The sequence below is a fragment of the Varroa jacobsoni genome, unplaced genomic scaffold (genome assembly GCF_002532875.2).
Source record: "Varroa jacobsoni isolate VJ856 unplaced genomic scaffold, vjacob_1.0 contig00491, whole genome shotgun sequence".
NCBI lineage: Eukaryota > Metazoa > Arthropoda > Arachnida > Mesostigmata > Varroidae > Varroa > Varroa jacobsoni.
In genome coordinates, this window is record NW_019214475.1 from 58269 (window position 1) to 84517 (window position 26249).

The following is a 26249-nucleotide window of genomic DNA, read 5'->3' on the forward strand; positions in this document are numbered from 1 at the left end:
CATATTGTGTTAAATAAAATACCCATAACTTTATAACCTATGTATCATTTAAAAAAGGCCTTGCAGGCAAACGAACAAATAATGTGTACAACTATTTTTGGTGTGTACCCAATCATTTAACGGAGTTTCTATAATATTTGTGGCTAATGAGTTCTTAATAACGAAGGATATTGAGAAATCGCTCTGTGCAGATCATTTTGTTTAATAAGACTTCATATGTGAGATGATAACCAATGATTCTGCAGAGAATTCGAGCTGGTATCTAATCCGTTATCCGTCTAATCCGTTAGACAAGCATTTAATGGATTCAATACCTATCTGTACGCAAAGATGCTCGTCAATGAAAAACAAAAAAAAAAAAACAATTAGGAATGAATAAGTTTGACATGAAGTAGAATGTATCACATGGTCTAATTGACTCCACACAGGCAGGCATATGAATTCCACATAAAGCTAATATAGATTTGTCTATGCATTTGCACAGGCAAAAACCATAATAGAGCTTTTCCAGTGACAGGGCTTCCATTGGTTTCCAAAATTCCGATCCCAAATCGGACCGTAAGCAATTTTTGATTTTTAATTAATTATTAATGAAATATATTAATATAATTAAAAAAATAACATTGCGTGTACATCATGTGAAGGCCGTGAAGAATTAAGAACTTGTTTAAGTGCACGTACATCCTCCAAGTTTATGCTAGAGATGCGAATTTGATAGACGTATCGCGAATATCTTTGCATGCCCGACAGTATTAGCCAACACGATATTGTATTTGTCTGTCGCGCGGTTGAATGTATGCCTCTGAGGGCACTTGGCTCTTCGCTAAGAATAATTAACACATCCCTAAAAAGCACTTCCGACTTTATCTAATTACCTTCAGTCTGCTCCGACCTAGTTACTCGAGGACAGCGGAGGTCTGGATCATGAACGATGACTAATGTGGCTGCTGTTTAATTTCATGCATGTATGTAGCATTTGCTACAGCCGCCCCTATAAACACCTAGTTTTACGGGCGGGGTCCTCTTCCGCCTTTATACGCACCCGAGTTTCACATTTTTTCTGGGACTATTATCGAATAGAATCATTCAGAGGAACATAAATGATGTTCACGGTGTACGGCCTCTTGCTGAATAGCTCTGTTTATTGCTTTCTTGTCAACAACAACAACTTTTGGATCATTACCTCTATCTCCGACTCTGTTGCCGTTAGCGCGCCTGCTCACGATAATAGCATGGGAGAACATGGCAATATATATACAAGATAAATAACTCACCATTTGGATTATGCAATGGGTTGTGTTTCATCCACTGTTTACTTGATTGTCTATAAAAAAATCAGCAATATATGTGTGTTGCCCTCCCGCCAGTGTTGGAGAGGGCAAACGAGTGATATTCAAAGCGCATTAGTAATAATAAGTTGGACCAGTATTTCCGAGTTCTTTTTAATTTGTTGCGGTATCGTATTCAAAAACCAGAGATACGGAACACTTGTTTCAGCTGAACGAAGATCAATTAAACGCAAAAAACAATACCTAGCAAAATTGTAGACAACAATGTACGTGCACTGTCGTAACGTTTTTGGCTAATAATTATACTGTCGTTCTAAAGCGATCGTTGCAGATCCGTAACCAGCGTTGAATTACTTTGTACACGACTTGCCTATACGTAATCGTTGTTTTCTACGGCGTCAGCTTACGATCCATCACCTGGTATTGCGATTCGACTCGTCTTTTCTTCCAAGTGCTTTCACGTTCTACGCCACTATATACGTTATTGTATTTTTGCCAATGGCAACTCTGGATGCCCGTACATGCATAGAGAGTCTTTCCTTTCTTCGGCAGAGTTACTCAAATGATTTGGCGTTGGTTGTTATATTGCCACGACTTCTCGCTCAAGCTGGCCGATGCCGCAACGATCCTCTCTCTGTAGATTAAAATCGACATCTTCAAAAACTGCACATCCAATAGGTACCGTCCGACAAGAAAAGACCGCTGATAAAAAAATATCTACTCCGCTTCTAGCTCTATTACAGCTTGTAAATTTGATAACTAACACAGCCCCTCAACATGTTTAGTCGCGAATGTTCCAGAGGCTAGAATCGAGTAGACACAAGTTCTTTGTATCGGCAGCCTTTGAAAATTTCGTGTGCCTCTCGCGGTCTCAGTCTTCGCATCGTTATCAAGTTTCTACGCGCTGGTCGTTCGCTGACCAAACTACTCTACCGCCTAATAGAATTATCCACTGAATTTGTACTTGGCAAAAATCCGCTACTGGGGGCTTAATGTACCCCACGTCGAGAGCTACTTAAGCTGCGGCGGCGGCGGCTGCTGCAGCAGACGCCTTACGTTTCTTTTCGCCGCGTCTTCGTCGACGTCTCGGACGAGCAGTGGTGTACTTATTCGTGTTGAGATGGAAGAATCTGTTGGAGTCCGTGCATTGAACATTGTACCACCAGTCGCAGATGAATAGCTCCTGTTTAAACACTGTTCCATTCGGGCAAAGGAAGCTCATCTTGTGACCGAGTGGATCGCAGTTGTGGAATGCCTGAGGTCGAAAAAGCCAAAAATAAGATAAGAGTTATTGGAAATATAGCAGTAAGCCTTGTGTCGACACACGCACCATACGATGCTTAATCTACGCGTCCAGCGTGCGCGAACTTCTCCAATTCGAAAAACCAAGACTTTCTTGTCGTACAGTGAAGCTAATTTCAATGCAAGGGGAAAAACATGTTAAGAATCCATACATTTAATCGGCTCTCCTGATATACTGCATTTACAGTTTAACTTACGCCGTTTAATCGTGACGGGTAGCTGTTATTCACTCGACTATACAAAGAACACTATGGTGCTATGCACTTTAGAACAATATAATAACACAGGATAGCGTTCTTAAATAGTCTCACAGGAATCGAATTGGGTTATTTAGCTATTATCAGACCGACAGTAAGTTAGAAATAGACATTGTCTATAGTGAATTTCGAGTCCACCGAAGCGATTTTTCGTTTCGTTATAGAGAATAGTCAGTGTATATCTTTATTGGTTCATCCAAGTTACCGAATACATGCGGACGGCACAAAGAGTGCCTAGTTTATTGCTGGGGACTTTTATCTTTTCTATATGATAGAGCCCAGGCTCTGATGCTGGAAACAATGGCAATCGTATAATTAGGGTCATATAGCACTAGCTACTAGCGATAAAAACTGTGTGGCTAGCGGACAATCGCTGCTCCTGACACTAAAGTGACCATGGAAAGCTGTGCGTTCGTTACACTATATGTACATATATAGATATGTACATATAGTGTATAGTGTTTTGTTTTCTAAATAGATCACAGTATCGGGCTATTGGCATTGTGCTCTCGCTCGATTTGTATTTTAACAGATTTATGGAGCTACATGAAGATACGCGTGTTATATTTACTAGTAGCATGAGTGTCTTTCTAAAAAGGAAAATAAGTAATATCTTGTTCAATCAACTGTCGAGGCAATGTAATAGTTTCGTACCAAACTGACTGGAAGCACGCTGCGTCTTTGAAGAAATTCCGCGGCCTGAGATTAACCAATTTTATTTAAAAAACAACCTATTTTCAAGTATCAATGGATTCTTTAGAAATTTTTATAGCTTTGTAATATAAAATTTGGTAGCTGCTACTTTAAATGAATATAATGAAGATATTGTTCAATGTACTAATCCAATTACGATCTACATAATGTGACATTTTTTCAAAAATTCTGCACGTGTATGTATTTTGAGAAAAGCAGATTTGTGCCATGACAATCGAAAGATCGTCTTTGCGAATCCCACAAATTAGAATTACAGTTATCCCATTGCAGACTTTGTCCAATTAAGTAGCGTATTTCCTGGCAAATATATCCACTGTAATAATTTGCGTACCGGGTTTAGTTGAAGATTAAATAACAGTTAAAATAATAGATCTGTAATACATAATGGGCGCCCTCACAAAGACCTTTACGTTTTGCGTCCGGCATCGCCGTTAGACACTCCATCAGACGGCTGGTATTCAGCACAGAGCAAAATGAGGGCCCGGATTCAAGCCCAGATTACAACGTGCCTCAGAGATTTGCATGCAAATACGTTTGCCAATAAGCTATCACGGGGACCGACCATTGGCTATGCAGTATTAGACTATCAGTGTGTTAATATATTTAACTACCTTCTCTACCTATCTAGTCTTGCCTGTAGACGTAGACTGGGTTTAATAGAAACACAAATGTCACAAACGTCACATTCTGTTTATATTTATGTATATATAAACACAAGTCTAATGTCCAAATTATGTGATTGGCAATATTTTTTTACAGACCTAAACATTTAACAGTGTTTCTCGGCTTCAGATTTGTTGTAACATTTCAAGTAATATTCTACAATTCGTACGTGAGCTTCAGCAATTATGACATAAGAAGTCGCCATTACAGGATAATTTACAAAAGTCATTATAACTGTTACGACATGATAATAAATACGGGAGCACTTTATAATAAAGAAAGCTAATAAATTATACGAGGAGATTATTAAAATAATCAGAGCTTTGGATTTACCCCGTTCTACACGCCTAAGCCCCGGGAATTTTTAGGAGCATCCGTGTCTATTTAGCTTTCTACTGTAAGTAGTGAATCTCACCTGACAACGCGTTTCAATATCAGCGTACATTCCCGCACTCTCCTGTACTTTACAGTCGAACGACGTTTCGGGCACTTGAGCATAGTTGGGGTAATCCACCCCGGGGGTACCAGGGAGATCCCCACTACCATCGTTTACGTTACGATTTGCCTTGCTAATTGACGCTTGTTCGCCCTGTTGCTGGGTTTTGCGAGCCGTATTTCCAAAATTGCCCAGAACAAACACCTGTTCATTCTGTGGAATCTTTGAAACTGTGGCGTTTCGGGTTCGCGCCGGAGATCTTAAGATTCGTAAAATTACGTAGCATTAGGATCTTGAGTGGCGTCTTGTGGGTTAAAAAGGAAATCTAATTTCTTTTAAAGAAGTTTCCTAGTAGGCATATGCATAAAACTGTCTATACGTACGTTTAGTATCATTGAAGTGTATGGATAATTGTTTAGTAGTGAAATGGATACATCGGGGACTGGAATTAAGTGTTGTCATTTGGTTTATTCAAGCATTTACATTTTACTAACTACATGAATGGAATAAGCGTTCGTATAATTGACGCACGACTAATGTATGCGACACAATGCTAACAACCTTATGAGAATTAAGAGTATACATATATATGTCGATGGTCATCGAAGTGAAATAACTAGACTTCATGATACATATACATATAATCGAAGACTCCTGCCATGCTTATCCCAATACCGCTGGGAGCTGCGGAGTATTCTAGTCATCTGCTATTGCTACATGCCTGGCGGTTTATCGATGGGAAAAGTGGATGAAAACGGAGAACCACCGACTCATAGGAAACAATGAGAACTTCGATGAACGCGAATCGATGTAGCAATGATTCATGAACATGGAAACAACAGACCATATTACAGTTCTCGCCACAGCTGTTTTCCTGTACATTTTATTTAAAGCAAACCGTATGTGAGAGTGCGATGCTTTGGAGCGATACGCAATTAACTTAGCATGATAATGAACTTGACAATAATCCGGCAACGCGGACGGTGGTAATAGAACGCTCAGGGGGTGATAGTTATATTTAATAGAAGTTACTTTTTCTTTCTTTATCGAACTTTCTCTCAATTAGAAACTCTGTAGCACTGCCATCTCAGTTGGTTGCTGGTAGATCTATGTACCGCAGATGAACTTTTATTTATGTGCGGGTATCGTACTGTCGCAAAGAAGCCGATAATACGGCTGAAGTCTTTTTTAGATTTCATCGTTGCCGAGAGGAGTATATATGATACAGGAAATTAAGTTGCAATAGAGCCGTAAGATGAAGGCTGATTTCGGAACTAAGCCGCCATCGAAATGGGTTTGCGAATGACTCAGCAAATAGATAGCACAACTGGATAATGCTGTTAGTTTCTTTTTCTTATAAGTAAGACGTCTCGCTGTAAAAGGTTTTGCCTGTTAGCACACAGAAGAAACTCAATATTGAGGCTTGCGCACAAAAATTGAAACGTTTAGACAATTTAGAAGTCATCATTATATTCACAAATGGTTCGTTAACTAGGCGGAACAGGTTGTTTTAGGCAAAAATAGAAGGTTTATGGTGAACCGATTGCATTTTAGCGATGGCTGCGGAAACAAATATTCTTAGAATGTTTTTTTGCAGCGTATTTTGCAGTAGACTTTTAGTCTTCACAGAAAATTGTTATTATCCCACTAAGATCTGGCAGCCGAAGGTTCTCACGTACGTCCGTTGCGATATCGCTGTTCGATCAGATACAACAAACTAGACTCGAACTGACGTCATAGTTAATTTTCGACGAATGCAGCTCAACTAAATTCAAGCAGACTACTCTTACATAGATTAGCTTGTTACTAAAAAGAAGAGATAAGAGCAGGGGTAAATTCTTGCTTGTACACACTTGCCACGCATGACAAACCTCAAAAGAGCATATCTAGCCTGACCTTCAACGGTATGAGGATGGATTTTGGTGGTTGTTGTTGTCCTTGAATTTTATGCTGATACGGCACAAATATTCGATTGTTTGTTGTCTGCTTCTTTACTTCGCTGTGAGCTTTCAGTGACTTTGGCCCCTTCGTCCCCTGTCCGTCATGCTAAGCCATACGTTTCTCTGGTCCTCCATTCAAGCCTATTAAATTTTTGTTCATTTGCGCTCATTAGTAAAATCAGGAGTCAATTAATCCTGTTGGCTTTATCGGGTATATAGAGGACCGATAACACCTGACTAGCATCTGGTGCTGGTAGTCTCTTTTTTAAGTACTTTCTTACTAACCGATGTTCTTCAGCTATGTCGAATGATTTGTACTGTTCGTCGAATGATTAGATGGATAGAGTAAACGTTTTTCGCGTCTGACGATCAAACGTGATTTTTCTTCCAAGTTCAGTAACGCGGCCACAGCCGTAGCTGGCGGTCGGACAAAAAGTCGAAAGTCCGTCTCTTTCCTTAGTTCGTTCCGAACAGTCGAAAATAGAGCGCGACAGGGAACTGACTCCTCTCTAATCAGGCCAATATATAAGTATTTCAATCGTGTCTAGGAAGCTTTCAGACACTGACAAGAAGAGCCAAGACAACGAGCGACAGCAAAGGGCCCTTCTGATCTCCTGCAGCAGGCACTATAACGACTGCTTTACGGCCATTATAGCAGCACCGTTGCTAGTGGCCAAATGGCAACGCATGAGAGACAATATAAACCAGAACAAAAAGAGCGGAAAGAAAAACAACGCCGAAAAAACAACAGATATTAGGGAGAGGAGCCATGTTTGCTAGAACATCGGTACCGGGTCGGATCGAAAAGAGGGGGGAACACAAGATGCAGCGAACTTTGCCACTAAAGGCAACCGCTAAGACAGAAATGACAATCAAATAGAATAAACGAAGAAAGATCCTGTTCGTGCCTACAACTTCTAGAGTTTCACCAGTTATATCGTCGATACGATTATAATTATTATGACCTTCTTGGGCGCTATATATAACACTGAAGGACACATCGAAAATAAGTCGGTAACACCCTTTCGTATTGTTCATTATACACGTCAGTAATTCAATATTGCGTATAGAATATTGCATTCTCGATTGGATTAATCCTGAGTAGCTTCTTCATCGAACTGTAAAGGGAGCATTAGCGACGGCAGTAGCAGAGCGTATAGCCACGGTCGTTTCTCTCTGTTTAGAGCATGCTCCGCTCAGCGAAAAGAAAGGGTGCACACGAGTCACAAGCTACTGTTACAGTGACAGATGACAGTGGAATTAAAAGTAAAGTCAGGACACAATAGTCGCACGTGCCTTAAGTGGTACATAGATGAGTTCTTTTTTTTAAGAACACTCGTTGATCTCGAATGTCAACGTAGTGCCACCTTAAGCTTGAGATAGCAGTCACACTACAGGGTTAATACCTTCGAATTAATGTAGAACGGAACTGGCATTCTATTTTCAAACCGCAGCGCGCTATTCCACGAACGGCAAGCAGCTACGTAAAGTAATGACTGGAAATATAAAAGGTGTCTGCGAATTTACTGATAATAAAAGCGGTTTATTCAATCTAGGTTATGTTAGTGCGAAGTTGAATTAACCAATTAACTTTTATATATCAATAAAATAAATAACATACACTTTACCTTTGTTCGATAACCTGAGTCTGATCATCTTCGGAGTAAATCGTGCCAGGCGAGAAATTAAATCCTTTTTTTGAGGGATCACGTCGGCCGATGGGACTTTGGGATTGGCTTTGAGGGGTTGAGGGCGATAGGGGCATTGTACTTGGAGCTTGCGTTAAGCTTGGCAGCGCGACAGGGAAGAATGGGTCACGTACTTCTGTGACCACTTGATCGAATTGAGGGCCCTCTTGTTCGCGTGCTTGGTCTCTCGGCGTTAGAGGTATATCTACCTGTACATCAACCATTTGCACATCTTTCTTCGCTGGAGTAGTTGTTTGGCTGTGTGTGCTAGTAGTATGATCGATTGTGAAGTGCAGGGTTTCCGATGGAACATGAGTTTTTGCTAGCGGCGACAGCTGTTGCTGCTGTTCAGGATGTCGTTCTATTTGTCGAACGCGCTGCTCAGGTTGGTCCTGACGTCGTTGACTAAGTGGGGACTGGAACCCAACATCTCGTTCGGTGAAAGGCTCAGTGGACTTAGATAACTGTTGCGTTATTTGGGTGTGGTCTATGTGAAACACTTGCTCGTTAGGTATCTCAGAATTGGGTTGTTTTTTGATGTCAGGCTGCTGGGATTTTGCTGAGTCTAAGGATGACTGCCCTGGTAACTGCCGTTGTTGTTCCTGCTGCTGTTGGACCCGAGTAAATTGTTGGCCTATCCGCTCGTCAAGGACCCGTTGTTGTTGCAAATTTTGCTGTTCGGTTTCGAAACGTTTTTTATCTTGTTCATACTTTCGACGCTGTTCCTCAAATCGTCGTTGATCCTCCTCGAATCTCCGGCGGCTTTCCTCAAATCTACGCCGGTCTTCTGCAAACTTCCTTTGCTGCTCCCGGTAACGACGCTGATCTTCGCGGAAAATTCTTTGTTCCTCGCGGTATCGTCTTTCTTCTTCAAGGGCGTTACGATCAAACACCTGTACAACGGGTGCGGGAGCCTTAGGGCTAGGAAGGATTATCTCACGGTCAATTGGAGGCTGTGGTGAAAGCAATCGCATTTGAACGGGTTCAGGTACTTCATTTCGGTGGGAGTCTTCGGGGCGAGCCGGTAGTCTCACCCCATTGGTCGGTGGTTGTGCTGCTTGCTGCAAAACAGGTTCTTCTACCTCGGAACGAATAGGAACTATTTGCTTGAATGTTTGAGTGGTCACTCCACCGGTATGGTGAGTTCGTTCTATGGTGAAATCAATGGTTCGTGTCTTACCGGTGTCTGTTAACCCCTCTTGGAAATTTTGATTTTTCATAATAATTTGACTTTGTCGACGTGCAGGAGTCCTCTGAGCTGAGACCTGTGACTGGGTCGGAGCAGTAGTCTGCAAGCTAGGAAATTCTGTAACCGATAGAGATGACGGGTCGAACTCCTTAGCAGAAAACTTCCGTTCGAGTTCTTCTTTCTGCTTTTTAAACAGTGTGTCAAAGTTTTCGTTGGGAATGTGGGTCGGTGAGCTAGGATTTTGTCTGAGGAACGATGGGTCTCGAACACCTTGAGAGAGTGTTGTTATTTTACCGGCGTGGAAGTCACCCTCGATACGGGACATTGTTTCATCAGGGTCGGGGGTTTTTCCGGCTCGAGTAGCATCGGCCCCCGTTACACCAGGAATAAACATAGAGTTCTGTTGCTGTCTTACTTCTCCAGTGTTGACATCCTGAAACAGGGCCGTAGTTCGACCGTTACGACCAGATTGTGGGGTCTCCGGTCTGTTACTCGGAATCGCATTTCTTACTGCCGATCGCGCATGAACGTTCCCATCTGAGCGGCCAACGGGTTCTGTGATTTTTCGCTCACTTACAGAATTTGTGGGTCGAATTGCATTAATAAAATCAATCTCGGAGCTGCTTAGCTTCGTAGCGGCGTTTCTGCTCACGGGAGGGATAAAGAAAATGCCCTGTTGCTGTTTAGATACGCGTGAGCTAGGCCGTAAGTCGTTTAGTGGGTGCACCGCAGGAACGTCTTCTCGTTCAAGTTCCTTACGTGGTAGGCGCTGGTGCTGGTTCGAGATAATGACTGGTCTGTTGCCGACCAGAGCGATTTCGCCTGAAATGCCGTTAACATGAACCCGCTCGTTTATTGGCTGCTCTGTAGGCAAGCCCGGTTTAGCACTTGGTTTAGGTGTTTGGGCGTTATCGTTTGTGATTCGGCCTACATGGTCCGGTCTTGGAGTCGAAGTTTGAGAAGGATGTTGAACTGTTAACTTAAAATTAGCGCCATTGCCTGAAAAATGCGCAAATATAAAGATGTGAAGAAGCTGCTGATTGGTTGGGTTCGTGATGACTGGTTTTCGTTAGAGAATTGAAACTGCTTTGGCAGGAAATTCAACGATCAATTAGTGTTTCTTTTCCCTGTCAATGTGGACAAATTACTTTTGACGGTACCTTTAGTATCGAGAAAACTGAAACTACGGGTAGTTGCGCTTTGTTGGCTGGAGGCTTTGCTTTGCAGAAATTGTTGAGGTATACTCGGAGTAATAGGACTAAATGTCTGCTGGATCACTTCAAGTGGTTTTGCTGTGAAGGCCAAAGGATCCCCATCTGGAGCGAAGGGCCCAATGGGGGGAGGTGGCGGACGCGTTGTTACTTCCTTCTGTAATGTCATCAAACGTCATTTTAGAACATGTTATTATTTCTAAAACCATTGCGAAGTGCACAACGTCGATAGAATATGACAAACAGAACTTTTTGTGAAAATGACCGCGTATGAGTTCAATTTGCTTATATAACTTTAGTTCACGTTGGTTGACACTTAAACAATAGACAATTAACTTACAGTTGAGGCGCATCTCTACCATCGAGAAGTTCAAGTTTCAGTAAGTTTATTTAAAATAGATTTTTTTATGCATATCATCATGTTGAGCGTGATTGAAACAGTACCTACAGTGATGATCATTATTCGAAGACGATTTGAACACTAATTACGTTCAAAATACGGAATTATTGCCGGATATTCGTCACTCTGAGAATTTTTGTTCCAGTAAGTAACTGATGATGTTGAAAATAGCTTAGAGAACTACAAGTATACGTACCGCAGGCAAATTGTAAACGTTATGACCGATTAGAATCATTTTTTGCTTCTACATTACTAAGTGTAATAATTATTTACACTTGTACTAAACGTTTAGTAATTTCTTGATTTCAGAATGTAGACCTTTTTGTGCACTTGGAATTTCCTCTAGGAATAGACTTGAATTTCGTAAACATCGCATAATCTATACGACTGATGTAGAGCTCGTTCAAATAAAATAAATCAATAGCACAAAAGTTTGTCCCTTTCTACCTGTCTCTTTCTATCTAAAAAAAATAGCTGAAAATGATAGATAAAATTTTCCGGTTTTGAGCCATTTAGACTGTTAAAAATTGTTAGTGAAAGAACTGCAAAAAGACAACTTCCAGTCTGCCCGAGATTTGCTTTCGTCTAACGTCGGAGATCAATTAATATATCTTTGACCTTTGACAGCGACAAAGAATAGAAAGAAAAGCCTAAATATATTATCGGTCTATTACGGCCAACGACAACGTCAAAGGATGGTGTACGACTGTAAGGCGCCTTTGTACTATGCATCATTCTCGACGGCGGCGTATTCTCTGTTACGGCGATTCGACGAGCGCTAAAGACGCGCGGTAGTCATTTGTGTACTGGCCTTTGCTGTTGCTCACAGAAAAGTAACAGCTTTCTCGTCATCTTTTCCCTGGGACCCATTAAGCGAGCTGTAATTGGTAATGTTGTTGATACGTAGCTTTCTGATCGTTTTTTTCTGTTGGCATCCGCTGATAGTGGCCATGGGATGATCCATCACTTAGATGGCTACAGAACATTAATGGAGTCAATCTAGTTTGTCAAGAATTAGCAAACACGCACACACACAACTTACATGGCCTACGATGGTAAACAGTGACAGAGAAGGGGAGCAGTACGTCCATGATTGAAGCTAGCTCAAAGAAACGACGCTGATATCAAGCATACGAAAAATTAGCTAATTTCTACATGATTGCACAGTTTCAAACATGAGAAAATGGTCATCAGTTATCCGAATACATCTTAAAATACGTAAGTTAATTACACATTTTCAATGACACCTGGCCAATAGGTAACGAAAGCATGACACATCTGAATATGTAGAGCTTTATCGAATAAAGATTAAATCCACGGAAAAAAAGCATTTTGTTGAGAATAATAAAAAAAAATCAATAAAGTGGAATTTCAGCTTTGAGTATCGCTAACAGAAGAATATTTACAAGGACCTACCCTTCGTTGAATAGACTAATCTATTTAGACCAACGATGTCTCAAGTGATGTTCATTCATATCGAGTCCTATTTTTAACAGTCGACTTCCACAAGAAACCTCGTGGTCTATATGGTACTGGACGTACTCCAATATGTATACCAGAAAATAGCTCTACAGGCTCACATATAAAGTGGTAAGCTTTTTCAACATAAGGCCTTTCGGTAGTAAATGTAATAGATCGCGGGGGATGGAGGGTGCCGAGGAAAGGTCGGAGTAAAATATAACGGACAATCCTAATGTCGGCCATTCGGTGTCGTGCTTTTCAAAAGATCCTTGTCCAAAGCTCTAGCGTTGCCAACATTTGCTAGACTATGAAATACATCCAAATACTGCAACATGCGTATAGCTGAATCATTCCTAAAGGAACTTACTCAATGTTTTAGTACAGGACGTGACAAACATTGATGTCATCTGGCGCTATCTATATGGGTACAATATCTCGTGTTTTTTTTTTCTGTATTGTTCTAAACCAACTGGGTCAAAGGCTATTCAAATCTGAACATGATGTCACGACTTCACAGGCCCTCGTACAGTTGTCGAACAAATAGGTTGCCACCCAAATGGCAGAAAGTTATGAGTAATAAAGGTCCATGCTCTAATCGAATATAAAAGAACTACAACTGTGGAAAAGTTAAAATACACTATGTCAGGTTTCATACTGAATGAACAAATACAAAAATTGAATACTTTCAGCGCAATAGTTTAGGCGATTAAGTATTTGCTCGAAAAAAAAAATTCGGCTCAGTGATTTAAGCTCAATCGTTAACGATTGCGAGAGCGAAAGTAGGCGTAGATTTCGAAATAGTTTGCTGTACATTTAGGGGTTGTATTTTACTGTGTATAACAGTATATTTCAGTGCTGTATATATAACCTGCATTTGCAGAGGAAACTTACAGGTTTATGTCTTTACTGCGACTCTAGCACAAAGTTACATACATTGAATGTAAAAGCTTCAAGTATATTTATTATTTTCACCACAGACATATGTTGATCTAGCATTTGCAACGATGCAGTCTTCTTTCCTATATTTGAGAGAATTTCTATTAACGGATTCTGCCTGTTCGTATTTTAGAGCCTACGTAATCTTTTAAACATACACTATTTTGTCCATAGCACGTGTGAGCAGGGCAAGGTTTATGCAGTTCTCACCGTTTTGGGTTTTAGTGCCTTTTTCTGTTTTAAATATGTGGAAAGTTGTAATTTATATATCAAGATTATAGGCCTATGTTTAATACACCTCTGTCTTGTGACAAATTCAGTTCTTCTGTTTATTTAATATATTAATTGAAACTACTGGCCCTCGAGTCACTGAATCGGTAAAACTTGAAGTTCGCACGTTGATAGTTACCATGCTTTATTAGCACTGATATGTGGGTAATAAACCGCTATAACGCACACCTAAAATAATACAAAGATGATTTTTTTTTGCTTATTTCTGCCCCGCTTTCTATAAATAGAGTAGTTTTCCCGAAAAAAGAAACATGGTTTATGGTTCAAATTATGGCTAAATTAGAATTCTCGTTTATCTAGTTTCGTGCTTGTCTGAAGATGCAGAGAGGGTATGCGTCAATGGACGTGTGTGTGTGTGTGTGAGTCCATGAATATTTAGCAATCCGTCCATTGTACAGTGTCCTACAGCAAACAGTATAGGAATTAGTACATATCTTATACCGCTTATCGCCAAGTATGTGGTCTACAAGATGGCCATCGCGTCGTCCTCCGTACGTCGAAAGTAGTATATTCTTGTAGTGTAGGCGGCGAACGTGAATTGTTTCGACCAGGGCCGATGAGTTAGCCAATAAAATAAGTATCCAATTTAATACCCTACGAATAAATTTGGAAAAATTCTTGTGATAACAACGATATTCTCGCAAGAACGCTGGCCTACTAAAACCGACCATTTTTAAGTAACGTACTATTTCATCAGCAATGTTCAGGCGATTACAAATAGGGCATCTTAACTCTATTGCAGTGTTGTCTAACAAAAAAAAAGTTGCTATTTTAATGAGTTCGCGCTTTGAACGGAAATGATTAGATGTACCAACTTCATATCAGTCCGCTTAGAGATTTGTTTCTAAACAAAGCTCTTCATCCAACCGATCGATAAGATGTCCTTGGCCGAATTTTATTAACGCTGTGACAGTGTCATTAGCCTGGGTAGTCTGAGAGCGGCATTCTTCTTCTACGGTTGTTTTGTGGCCATTTCTAAAGAAAAATTTCTTCAAATCATTTACAACCTAGTATATGTATGATTTCATAAGACCATAACTGAAACATGTTCCATCGTAATATGGATGACTCAACTTTTTCAATAAATCTAATCGCTTCAATATCTTCCCACGAACTGCCTGGGGGCACACAAAACGCATCTTGTTTTTTGTGAATGTTTTACATGGGAATGCAACACGTTTGCGGACCCACGATGTACGCAGAGATTGTAGCATGGGTTAACAAATCTCCGACTTGAAACAAACGAAGGGACAGTCATGTTAGAGCTAGACGTTGTAGGTAATAGTGACTATTGTACAGAACAAGTCTCACATCGATGCTCATCCATGATCGTTCATCATTGGTCGTATCATTAAGCACAGTCGTGATCAGGGTTATGACTATTCCAATTAAATGACACAACAAAGAAATTGCCGTGCAAATGTTCTTGTCATGAACAGAAAGGAGATGTATATTACGCGTAATGGTGCACAACATGAATGCTGAAATAGTTACATGTATTTCTATGTAAATGGGACCATAGCGGAACAAAACAATAAAAAAGTTGAAGGTCAGTTGCTACTATGTGCTACTTAGTACGGTAAGCTTGACAGATGTATTATCTCAGGACGATCTTTTGAAATGATTTACAAAATTGCTGTTATTTGGAGAGCCTGAATAAACAACAACGACCAAGGAAATATTTTGCGATTTTTGTATATTGAATATATGATACATTTTTTTAAACTGTGTTTAATAAAGCTGGAGTCCCTCCAGCTTGAGACAACAAGGACGCTAATAAGATTTCATACGTTATTTAAGGCACTGTCTCCTTTTCAGTTGCCTATTGTTAATGTGTTCAAGGAAAACAATCCATTGAAAACCTGCAACGTTGCTCGTGATTAAGAAGATTGGCAACTGAAGAAATGGGGATCTGAAATCGATACATATGCGGCGTCTCCTAGTCACAAGAGTAGACCGCTTTCCAATCGATGTAATACGCGATTGGTTACATAGCTCGAAATGAGCGCTCAATATGTGGGTGAATACGAAAGGATTCGTTTAACAACGCGACTGAAAATTGCAACAAACAAAAAATTGAAGTATCAGTATTATTATTACAGATCATTCCTATACGTATCGCTTGCTAGGGAAAAGGTGATAAACATACTGAAAGGGAACGTATTTGTACCCGAGCATTACGCGTATATATCGTATGACCTCCAAACGAATAGGACACTACATACGCCTGCCAGTCTATATATTTCAGTACCACAAACTTGACATAAAAAAAAAAATGGCTTAAGAAAAAGTTTAAAAATGGCTTTTTAAATAAGCCATTTTTAAACCGCCTTTGACGATAATTGCCAACCGTTGGGTTTACAACAATCTAGTATAACGGCAGTAGTCGCGGCAGGGTACGATAGGCCACATTCGTGAGATCTGCATGTCCAATACGCAATGTCTTATTCATACATCTACCTATTCTATTTCGCGTATAGAGCATGCATAGGAGTGCTCTTAACAGCCGGTTTTTGTACGCGCTTTATATTCAAGACAATAGAGCCTGCAATGCACGGCACACGTACTATATTATGCAAGTAAGTATGACTAAAGAACCGCGCGCTCTAGCGATTGTATTACACTTCCCACAAAAATCGTTCTGGGAAAGAGATGAAGCACGTGTCAACCCAACATCGCCCAAACTACTGAATACCAATCACCATATCCACATACAACTGTGTATACATGTAAATAACTGCAAGATGACATTGCGCGTTGGGAGTGGAAACACCCAGACGCCAGTGCGGTTTTCACTATTTCATTTTCTTTGACGTTGCGTTAACGACGTCGTTGATTCACATAGCCGCGCGGGATCGCTCATTAGATATAGTTGATGCGACCATAATCGTACCGTGGGAAGTGATAGCAACAGCGACAACAGGGTTAGGGGTGGAAGCGGGAGCTGTAGAAACACGTAGAGCCCGAACCGTTGTCATACAGGTTAACGACAATCAAGGCACATTACCATGATACGTTTGAAAAGGTGGCTATACCAGCAACGGCAGCTGTTTGGTACGGCGTCGACAGCGTGTCTGTGCCTTTGTCCATTGGCAAACGCAACAACTAGCAAGAAGATATCCCTTGCAATTGGTCGCTGATCCGGAGTCGATAACCGGCGTCGACTACCATCAACAGTCAGAGACGTCACGACGGGGTTAATGCGGCTCGCGAGAGCTCTGCAAGCGCTATATTGGATAAGGGACTACTCGTTCTGCTAGAGGAGATCTGTACAAGGGGGTAACATGGGCTGGTCTAATATGTCGCTGCCAGTGTGACACTATAACTCCATACTTAATAGCATGCTCACCGGCCTCGACTACATAACGCTGAAAATGAACAAAGAAGCAGGCTGGCAGCCGCTGCATTTAGCCGCCCCGCTAAAACAGCAGTTACTTAGCCGCTGACACAACAGCCGCTAACCAAATTCGAACTGCTCTGGATAGTGTAACCGTTCCAACTGCATTCATCATCAAGCCAAGTGCGTGGGCAGAACTCTGACGGGAGAATTGCGCTCCTGGAACCTATCCTCTACCGCATATCGAAGTATTTTCCTTATATCTCCCTGCTCACAGATGTCTCCTAGCCTCGGGTTTTCCTATTATTTGCTGTTAGATATTAGAGACAAGCACGTTCTGCCTGTGGCCGTTGCCGTCGTCGAAGTAGAGACAATTTGTGTAGAAGTCAACTAAACGACAACAGGCAATCATCTAATAAGCCAAGAATAACCTAATACAACGAATGACTGCACACCCATATATGTACATAGGCAGTTACTTATTCGACCTCGCGCACGTATGAAATAGATAGCTGTTGAAGAATATGCTATCCCAGTTCTTTGGTAATCTACACTATCTATAGACGCTGAATGGTGGATTTGCAGCGATGCAGAAATAATTATACTGATAAATAAATTCAATGCGACGATATGGCGCACGATGAACTTCAAAGGTAAAATACGTAGTACATGGCTGTAGTAGATGTTGTGACGTGATCCTTAATCTAAGCGGTTCAATTTATAAGGACTCACAATGACAAAGAGAACTGTTGCGTTTCAATGATATAGTCCAAAAGCCTGATGAAAGGTACAATTCGCAAAAAAAAATAGTTAATTTTTATATATCGATACTTAAAACTGACAAGTTTTGATTAGTGAGCATATTCAAATTCTCGAAGTAAAACTCACGCTTGCAAAACAAATGACGTCTTGTTCCTGGAAATTTAATAGTAGATCGTGTGAGTCCTGAGCTAACGCGATGAGATGACCCTGGCAGCCGTACAAGGAAATCTGTCATCTGGTTACATCGAAAGGTATGCGTATTGGTGCTATTTACGACGAGTATCAATAAAAAACAAATAAAGTCTATATGAAAACGCGCGTGCCACATCTGCTTGCCCAGTGTTTTCTTGTAATAAGCGACGACAGATTTTCAAACACCGGCAATTATCGAAAATGCACATACTGCGCATTCATAGAAATAGCAAAGGCTCGCAGAAAAATCTAGACTTTATTTTATATAGCGATGATTTCTATATCAGTAATAATATGAATAATTCTACGTAAAAAAATCAGTACTAGCTCTTTAGGTTTGAACGATTAAGTTACTGGTAGTTTTAGTGTACTTGATACTCACTGCGTTCGCTGGATAAAATATACGCGCTTCATCATGAAGCCGCTCATCGAATAGCTGGAATATTTAATTAACGACACCGCGCATCAATTATCCGTCACGCAACGGGCGCGCTTACCCCTTGCTGAACCCCAAATTTTATTTATATTTAGTACGATATATGCACATACGTAGATGGTAACGATCGTATAAACATGTATGAATTCTGAACAAAGCAATGGCGATGGATGCCGCTGGACTGATGGCAAAAATCAATTGTTCATTTATATCTGTCATTATGTAACGCGGATGCTGTGTACACATCTAATAGAGGAGAATGCGTTGGCTGGTCAGGCGATACCGTTTGCTTTGCTAAACATAGAGCTTTCCTGTAACAATGGAAATACTAGTCGACGAATCATACTATTGCAACATTATGCGTGAACTCTGGAAAATTTGAAGGCTTAATGATATTGGCATGCAACGACTGCGACTGGACGGTGTGTTTACTTTAAGTTTGAATAGAATAGAACTTTTTAATAATATCTTCGGGTACTGTCATTATTTTCTGTGATTGATGATTAAGCGCATAGACATAGAGCGAGTGGAGAAGATAGTAATCATTATTCAATCGTCTCAGCTAGCTACGATGCGACATCATCATTCTTCTTCTTCGAAGATGCAGCAGGCATGATAACGCTTTCACAATAGTATTCAATGTATTTTACATTCAGTCGACAGCATGGACTATCTGGTGCTGAATTGCATAATACCTGCATGATATATTTTTCGAATTAGCTAGAACAGTGTTCCGGTTCCGACGTTGAGCAAAAAAGTGGTTTTTGTTTAATGACAAGCCGCAGCACCAACACTGGCAGTCAAAATTTTCGGATACCGATGCGGTATTGAAGAAGCTTGAAGAAAAAGTAAAAGCTAGAGGTCAAAATGAAACATTTAGATAGGAGAATCTAGCTACGTCGTCGTAATTCTAAACCATTAATTGCATTGCAGTCGTGGACTGCTGGTGCTATAGGGTGGTCCGAAGCAGCGTTCAAATCAAGAATCATGTCCGGCTATTGTAACGTGAACTGGGCACGCACGTTGCGTCTGTGCTGCACGTTTTCCCGTAAGCGTTTCTTAAAAACTTGAACAAGGTTCAGTCTTTTCGTATGTACATATAGCAAACTGTCTAGGCTGTTCCCCTTCTTTGAACACTGCTCAAGCAATGTCTCTCGATTAGACATGGTGCGGGTGGATGAACGGCAGCATACGATATGGTTTATAAGCTCGTTTATTGGATAGTGTTTTTTGAATTACTACGATCTATATCAAGATGATATGCACTGAAGTTTCTTCACACTTTTAGAACTTTTATTTTACATCTGTACAACATATATATATATATACATATATATATGTATACATATATATATATACATATATATATGTATACATATATATATATACATATATATATGTATACATATATATATATATATATATATATATATAAACCTCTGAAACGAAGCCTACTTATCTTTTAAGTTTTCTGGTTGACTAATTTTGATTGTGGTGTATATTATTTTTACGTTTCAAGCTAATTCGCATAAGAAACTCAACAACCAATAATGCTTGCAATGGTCGTTATGTTTATGGCAGCAAGTTCGTAATCAAGTTACGAGTCTATTTCAACTGTTGACGCTACTCCCTTGTCGGACGAACGTTTCAAGTTGTTTTGATATTACGATGGCTTAATAATCCCATGCCTTATATGTTATGTGGCGTTGCGATGTTACAATCGTTCACACAGACGACTTCGGGAAGGGATCTTATTTTGACAAAATCCATTAGCAACTAAACTGGTTGCTAAATAAGAAAAGTTAGTGTATTTGAAGACAATTAGCAGGATCTTAAGATTCGAGTTGTACATTTGGCGCCGCCGTAGGCACACTTAATTCCGTGCTTGGAGCTAGCCACCTGAAGGCTCGTCTAATGCGATACTGGACGTAAAATTCAAAACGTTTAGTATAGGGATTTGTTTTTCCTGTTATTATATATAAAACATTTGCACCAAGCATGAATACGATCTAATCGTACACACTCCTTTTGTGGTACTTAACTGTCGTAATGACAAAAGCACATCGGCCGCATGGTGCAGAACACCGACAATATAATTGACTCAAAGTGAGATAGCTAAGTGCTGATCTATCATAGTCCAAAGAGAATATCCACCAGGAAAGCGCTACGACACTTGCCAGACACGTACATATTTGTTGCGGCATTTTTTACCTTAAGGATCTGTAAAATCTAGCGTCTCGAAATCAAGGATCTAGCCAAGTTTTCTCACCACAGTGCCCCTTCTCTGCAAACACTCTTGAATACATTGGCACCAGTGATGTGCATAGCGCGTTTTTATCGAGTGTATTTATAAACTGATTTTTATAATTTGAATTAATTGAGCACCTATTCAAGCTATTTGTTGATGAATACTCTATGAATTGCAGAAACAATGTCCACATAAAAATCAATTGTATCACGTGCCTAGTGTTAAATTGTACATGTTATTAGTGTCCTTTGCCAGAAAGGCCATAGCGTTTTTAGGCCATACGAGCAATACAACGATTTGTGAGCCACGATAGGCATAAACCTTTCAAATAGACAGTAACTACGTTGTTGCGAAGCCTGAAGCTGAGCTTTCATGATCGTTAAAAATAACTTTCAATGTCTTGGCTATACATGTAGTAGATCACATTCAAACACATCAGTTCAATTAATCGATGACAAACTGTCTTTAATTGGGATCGACTAGAAACAACTATAGTCTAGTTGCCTCTATCAAGTTATATTAGTGCTCTGGTCACTATCTTTTTCAGCATGAAATTTATTTTGATTTTTAGTTTATTTATACTTTTTATTTTTCGAAAAGAAAAACATCCTTTGTTTTAAGTCTAACAGTTTTTGAACAATGAGAGAGAAGTACTTAGTAGTTTATAATACTTAACTCCACGCAAAATCTCTGGCCAAACTAACTGGATGATTTAGACAGCCCATACATTATGACAAACAAAATTTCTATCCAATAGAAAACATCCGGTTAACAACTTCCCTTCCAAACAGTTGGCTTTCTTCAAACCTAAAAAACCAGATTTTTGTCTTCAATTTATTCTTCTGTTGAATTTAAAAACTGTTTCAGAAGTGCGGATAACGGAATCTTTGGCTAAAACAGCTGAGATATGGAAAATAATTCGATCCGCGTACGAGACGATTACTTTGAAGATGACCTAACTTTTGCCCTCTTATGGAAATCAAAGCGAATATGTAAAAATCATTGTATTGGTACTTAACGTTTCAGATCAATTTTTCTCGTTAACCGACCATTCGTCGACGTTGGAAATGAAAAAAGAATTTGTAATGGTATCAGTGAAAGACGACCTGAACGGCTAGCATGCCGCTTGAGTGGCTATATTAATTTGCAGAAATAGCTGTTAAAAGAAAGATACTTTTTTTTTAGTGTAGATACTTTGCTCTTCTGAATAATCTTTGACAACGTTCGTTGCAAGAGAGACTTACTTATAATCAGTCAGCCTTGAATAGACGGTCTCCTATATATTTATATATACAATGTACAGAATATATCTGTATTTCTATGTATACAATATGTAGAAATACAAATCTAATATATGGTTCAACTTAACTTTTTGAAGTAATAAGTGCAGTGTCTTACCAATTCATTGTCTCTATTTTTGCACACCGAATAATCCAACGCACACGCTACGAGGAGTAACCATTTCATTGTGGCACGGGGGCTATCAGCCAGTTTCACCGCTGGACCTGCACCTGATGCACCACAAACAACAGCTGATTACACTGTTGAAGATTTTGTCAATAGAATAAAGCACAACAGATTGGCCCTTTGAAATATTTTTTTTTCTTAATATTAGAAATACCTCCCTTCTTGTTTCTATGAAAGCACGTATTTTCTTGAGGTTTATCACCAAGTTCACTAATGCCAAAGTTGTACACCCCGACGGCACTTCGTTTTATCTTGGTCGATCCAGTTTTGAAAAGATCTCAACAATCTAGCTCAGGATCGGGCCAGGTCATGTGGCAGCGACTCAATCCCTCGTGGAGCCTTCTGTCGCTAACGGCGAAGCGTTGGTGACTTTTGGCATGGAGAGAGGGCCAGATCCGCGCGCGAGCGTTGCGGCAGCGGCTGATCGTTTGCTAGCGCGATTTAGGGGCAGCAGTAGCAGTCATAGTAGCTGTATGGTGGGGCTATTAGTACTAGTAGTACAAAAAATAGTGCGAACAATAACGGCACAATGACAGTACACCTACTACCTTACCCATCTGACGGCTTGAAGGCATGAACGATTCGCACACGTACATTGAGATGCTACTTGAACAGATTGCTACAGCAGGGAGAATCACAGAATCGAAACTGACGTTGGATCACTGGGGAACGGGCGTCACCTGGCCCCTGTTGACGAGTGGTCAAACGTGATCGTTTTATTGGTTTTAATAGTTCTCAAATATGATTTATCTGTTACCACTATCTCTCAATAGTTCTCGTTTCATTTAATTAGTTTCTGGTTGAGGCGGCACACCGGATTACCTCGACATGTGCTCCTTTATTTACGTAACTCCATCGCTTTTACCTAAAGCTGTATTTGAGAGCAACTGCTAATGGCTCGTATCTAATATCTAAGATCGAGCCTCTGCTAAAGAGAGATATTGAAACGACGATGGGTCGACACTGGCGCGGCTCATCGAAAAATCGAATTTGCTGACAGCATAATAGCATAGTAAAAACAGAAGAATGCATTGCACCTCATACCACTGAATGGACGTATTGTTGCATCATAGCGGCCTAGTAAGATGGATGGTCCTGCAAGATGAGCCTGAAGGTTGTTCTCTTCAAACACAAGCCATGTTCAGAGACACAACGGCGTTGAACATCCGATTGGTTAGTACAATGGAAATATAGCCCGCGCGTTTACCAACAGACAGTGCGAATTATTGTTGTAGGACATGGCTGATTGAAACAACAGTAACAAAAGCAACAGTAGTCACTCTAGACAGGAAGTCGACGAATATTTGGCAAATCCATAGCGTATTGACTATTAATTATACGGGGCCCTTCGATCGTAGTTGTTTGTCACAGCGGTAGCTCGCCCAACGCCCAGAAGGCGTATCCTAGCCGTACATATATCCATACACCCGGTAAACGCCATAGTCATTGGTGATTACCGATGTGGAAGGCGGTCGTCGTTTTTCGTTTTCCATTTACTGAAAAATTTACAGAAAATATCCATAGATACTAGATGGCTTTTTTTTTTTTATCATTCAACAGTTTAAATTTGTTTCTACCCGCTGTGTAACGTGAGATTACCAATCATTGAAACAAAATCGTTGGGACTTCTCAATCACATATCACACATGAAACTTATAGTATGTATGCAGGAAATCGTTGATAACAACATGTAGATAATGGGCGTCATTAAATACCTACATATATGCATACGAGCTAGAGAAAGAAAGGTAAGGAAGTAGATCGTAATTCTGGTGGTGATTCTTAGCAAATGTTACGGTAGGTGTTTCAACAACGTCTCAGCGCCATGTTGGAATAAGTAGTAGATGGCAAAAAAGGAAGCAACGTTATATTTGCACAAAAGTGAACAATTCGCACGAGGTATATTACCCGAATGATCGTTTGTGCTGCAATCGCTAAATGCTGTTTCACACTGGAATGAGCTCCAGGTTCTTTTTTTCTTTTAATTTATAATGTTTAGACAGTCACTGGTCAGTTCACAGTTGATCAACGTTGAATCGTCGTCCGAGTCGTTCTCGCTCCCCTGTTTTTGACCACCTCAATTCTAAGTCCGCCAGTGTCTTTATTTAGATTAAATCGTACATAAAATGTTTATTATTATAAAACGTTAGTTTAACTAACCGCGAAACGAGCTCATACCGTTAGATTTACAACTCCATGCTAACTTCTAACAGGCGTTGGGAGACAATATCCTTCTAATCTGTCCATCTGATTGTTTCGGATAAATACTTCGAGCAGGACACCACGAATTTTACCATTAATTTGGACTTCGTAATAGTCAAGCTTCTACAGAATTAAGCGCTGTGCAGAATGCTAGGACCTAATCAGCAATACCGAATCTCTAGTGCTGAATTTATTTATATAGATATAGGTTTAGGAAACCTTTTAGGCACGCAAGTTCGATGGTCGGTAGCCAGCGAGTGCTGCAAGTGCCGTATCCGCTTATGCAATGCTATATCCCCTCTTCACCCAAAATGAATCCAATCAGTTTAACGAGAAGCGTCATATTCCTCCATGTGCTAGTAAAATTATCAATACGGTAACGTTAGCTACTGATTTCTATGTCTGTTGATCTTCTTACGTTTGTTGTTGTATTCAAACTGTATCCTCATAACATGTACCTATTACACATTCTTACTACCACAGATCAATACCATTACTATTATTAGTGCAACATGTGGAATTTGTTGTCGACATCATTAGTGCCACTCGTAAGAAGGCGTCGTTACGTTGGACCTTTACAGCCCTTCAGAATCGACGATCTACGTGGTTAGGCTGATTGTCGTCGAACTGAGAAAGTTTTTGGCTAGAAACTTCCCAGAAATTCTTCGCACAGCAGTAGCTATAATAAAGGTACAATGCCGGTCGATACATAACGGTATTTCAGATTTGTCGTTCGAACGGCACTGTTTCTGCATTTCTATATTTACGCATGGCTCGCAACGACCCCATGCTTCACCGGCTCTGCGCTTTTTGTCATTTGCCGTCGCGGGCGTACCTTTCCGTTTAGGTGTATAAGGGCACGTGAAGTTGATTCAACGCCGGACTAGTTTTCTTAGTTTTCGTAACGTAATGCTCCACATTAGGTCAGTGGTTGGATAATTGGCTGGCTGAGTAAATCGCGAACCGTTGCGATGTAAGCGATAGGACCGCAGCTGTGCGTGTGAGCGCGTGTGTCCGTTCAACGATTCACGCATTACGGCGAAGCCCATACAACTAACGTAAAGGCTTGCGTTAGCAGGTATTCTAGAAATGCGTGAACGATGACGAACACCGGGAAAAACGTCGAGATAAACAAGAAAAGCGAGTTCGACACGAACGAAATGATGAGTCAGTCAACACCATTCCACTAAAAAACCCGGCGCCATCTTGCGGCGGCATTTCATACGAGCAATACTCGTAATTTGATTTCTGGCCATTTGTATAGGCCAGCATAGTGAAATGAACGACAGGACTAGGGGAAGGGTTCCCCGGAATCCGACTCACTTAATCACTTTGCGATAGCTGAACCATGGATCCAATAAACATGACTGGCAGTCGTTAACAGTATCAAAACGTTGATTGTAACCAAAAATATTGTTCCAGTTGCTATTTAATGCTTCACATTACTACTTAGGATTGTTGAAAACTTAAGACTACTTACTTGTTCGAATAACCTGATCATATGTCTTTCATAACAACACTGGCCCCCACGAACGCAGTACCTAAGCTGCCCACTGCTGATAATTTCGAATTTTTCGAAAGTACAACTTTGCGTTGCAAATAGTGCTACAATAACATCATTGATCTGTCACCTCCCCTAACAGATAACTGATTTAGGTAAACCTGATCGTTTGTTGTATAGAATAGAATGAAGCAAGCAGTGTTGTACAGTATTCGTTACGCCATTTAAGTAAGATTGTCAGGCCCCATAAGCCTTACAGAGCTTCTTTGGTGAGAACTACCGTTTCAGATGCTTATGGTGCACGTTTAAGTTCTGTTTTCTTATACT

The 26249-nt window shown here is 40.3% G+C and overlaps 1 protein-coding gene and 2 long non-coding RNA genes across 6 annotated transcripts; 1 reads left to right on the forward strand and 2 right to left on the reverse strand.

Moving 5' to 3' along the window:
- Nucleotides 1-1115: 1115 nt before the first annotated feature.
- On the reverse strand, nt 1116-25948 carry LOC111271288 (uncharacterized). 4 transcript variants are annotated; one of them, XM_022852011.2, is made up of 8 exons: nt 25902-25931; nt 23264-23715; nt 22773-22906; nt 22151-22263; nt 10639-10846; nt 8230-10477; nt 4641-4920; nt 1116-2544 (listed from the first exon to the last, which is right to left on the reverse strand). In XM_022852011.2, the coding sequence occupies exons 3-8, from the start codon at nt 22813-22815 to the stop codon at nt 2305-2307; spliced, it is 3132 nt and encodes a 1043-aa protein (XP_022707746.1). In that variant the 5' UTR covers nt 22816-22906; nt 23264-23715; nt 25902-25931; the 3' UTR covers nt 1116-2304. The 4 variants fall into 4 exon arrangements, with proteins under 4 accessions (XP_022707746.1, XP_022707747.1, XP_086828980.1 ...); XM_022852012.2 differs by lacking the exon at nt 25902-25931 and adding an exon at nt 25257-25733; XM_086972854.1 differs by lacking the exon at nt 22773-22906 and having other exon boundaries at nt 25902-25930.
- On the reverse strand, nt 13485-17151 carry LOC111271291 (uncharacterized). The gene is made up of 2 exons (XR_002686789.2): nt 16671-17151; nt 13485-15829 (listed from the first exon to the last, which is right to left on the reverse strand). It is a non-coding gene; the product is annotated as an uncharacterized LOC111271291 (long non-coding RNA).
- Nucleotides 17235-18971, forward strand: LOC111271290 (uncharacterized). The gene is made up of 3 exons (XR_002686788.2): nt 17235-17767; nt 18045-18127; nt 18758-18971. It is a non-coding gene; the product is annotated as an uncharacterized LOC111271290 (long non-coding RNA).
- Nucleotides 25949-26249: the final 301 nt, after the last annotated feature.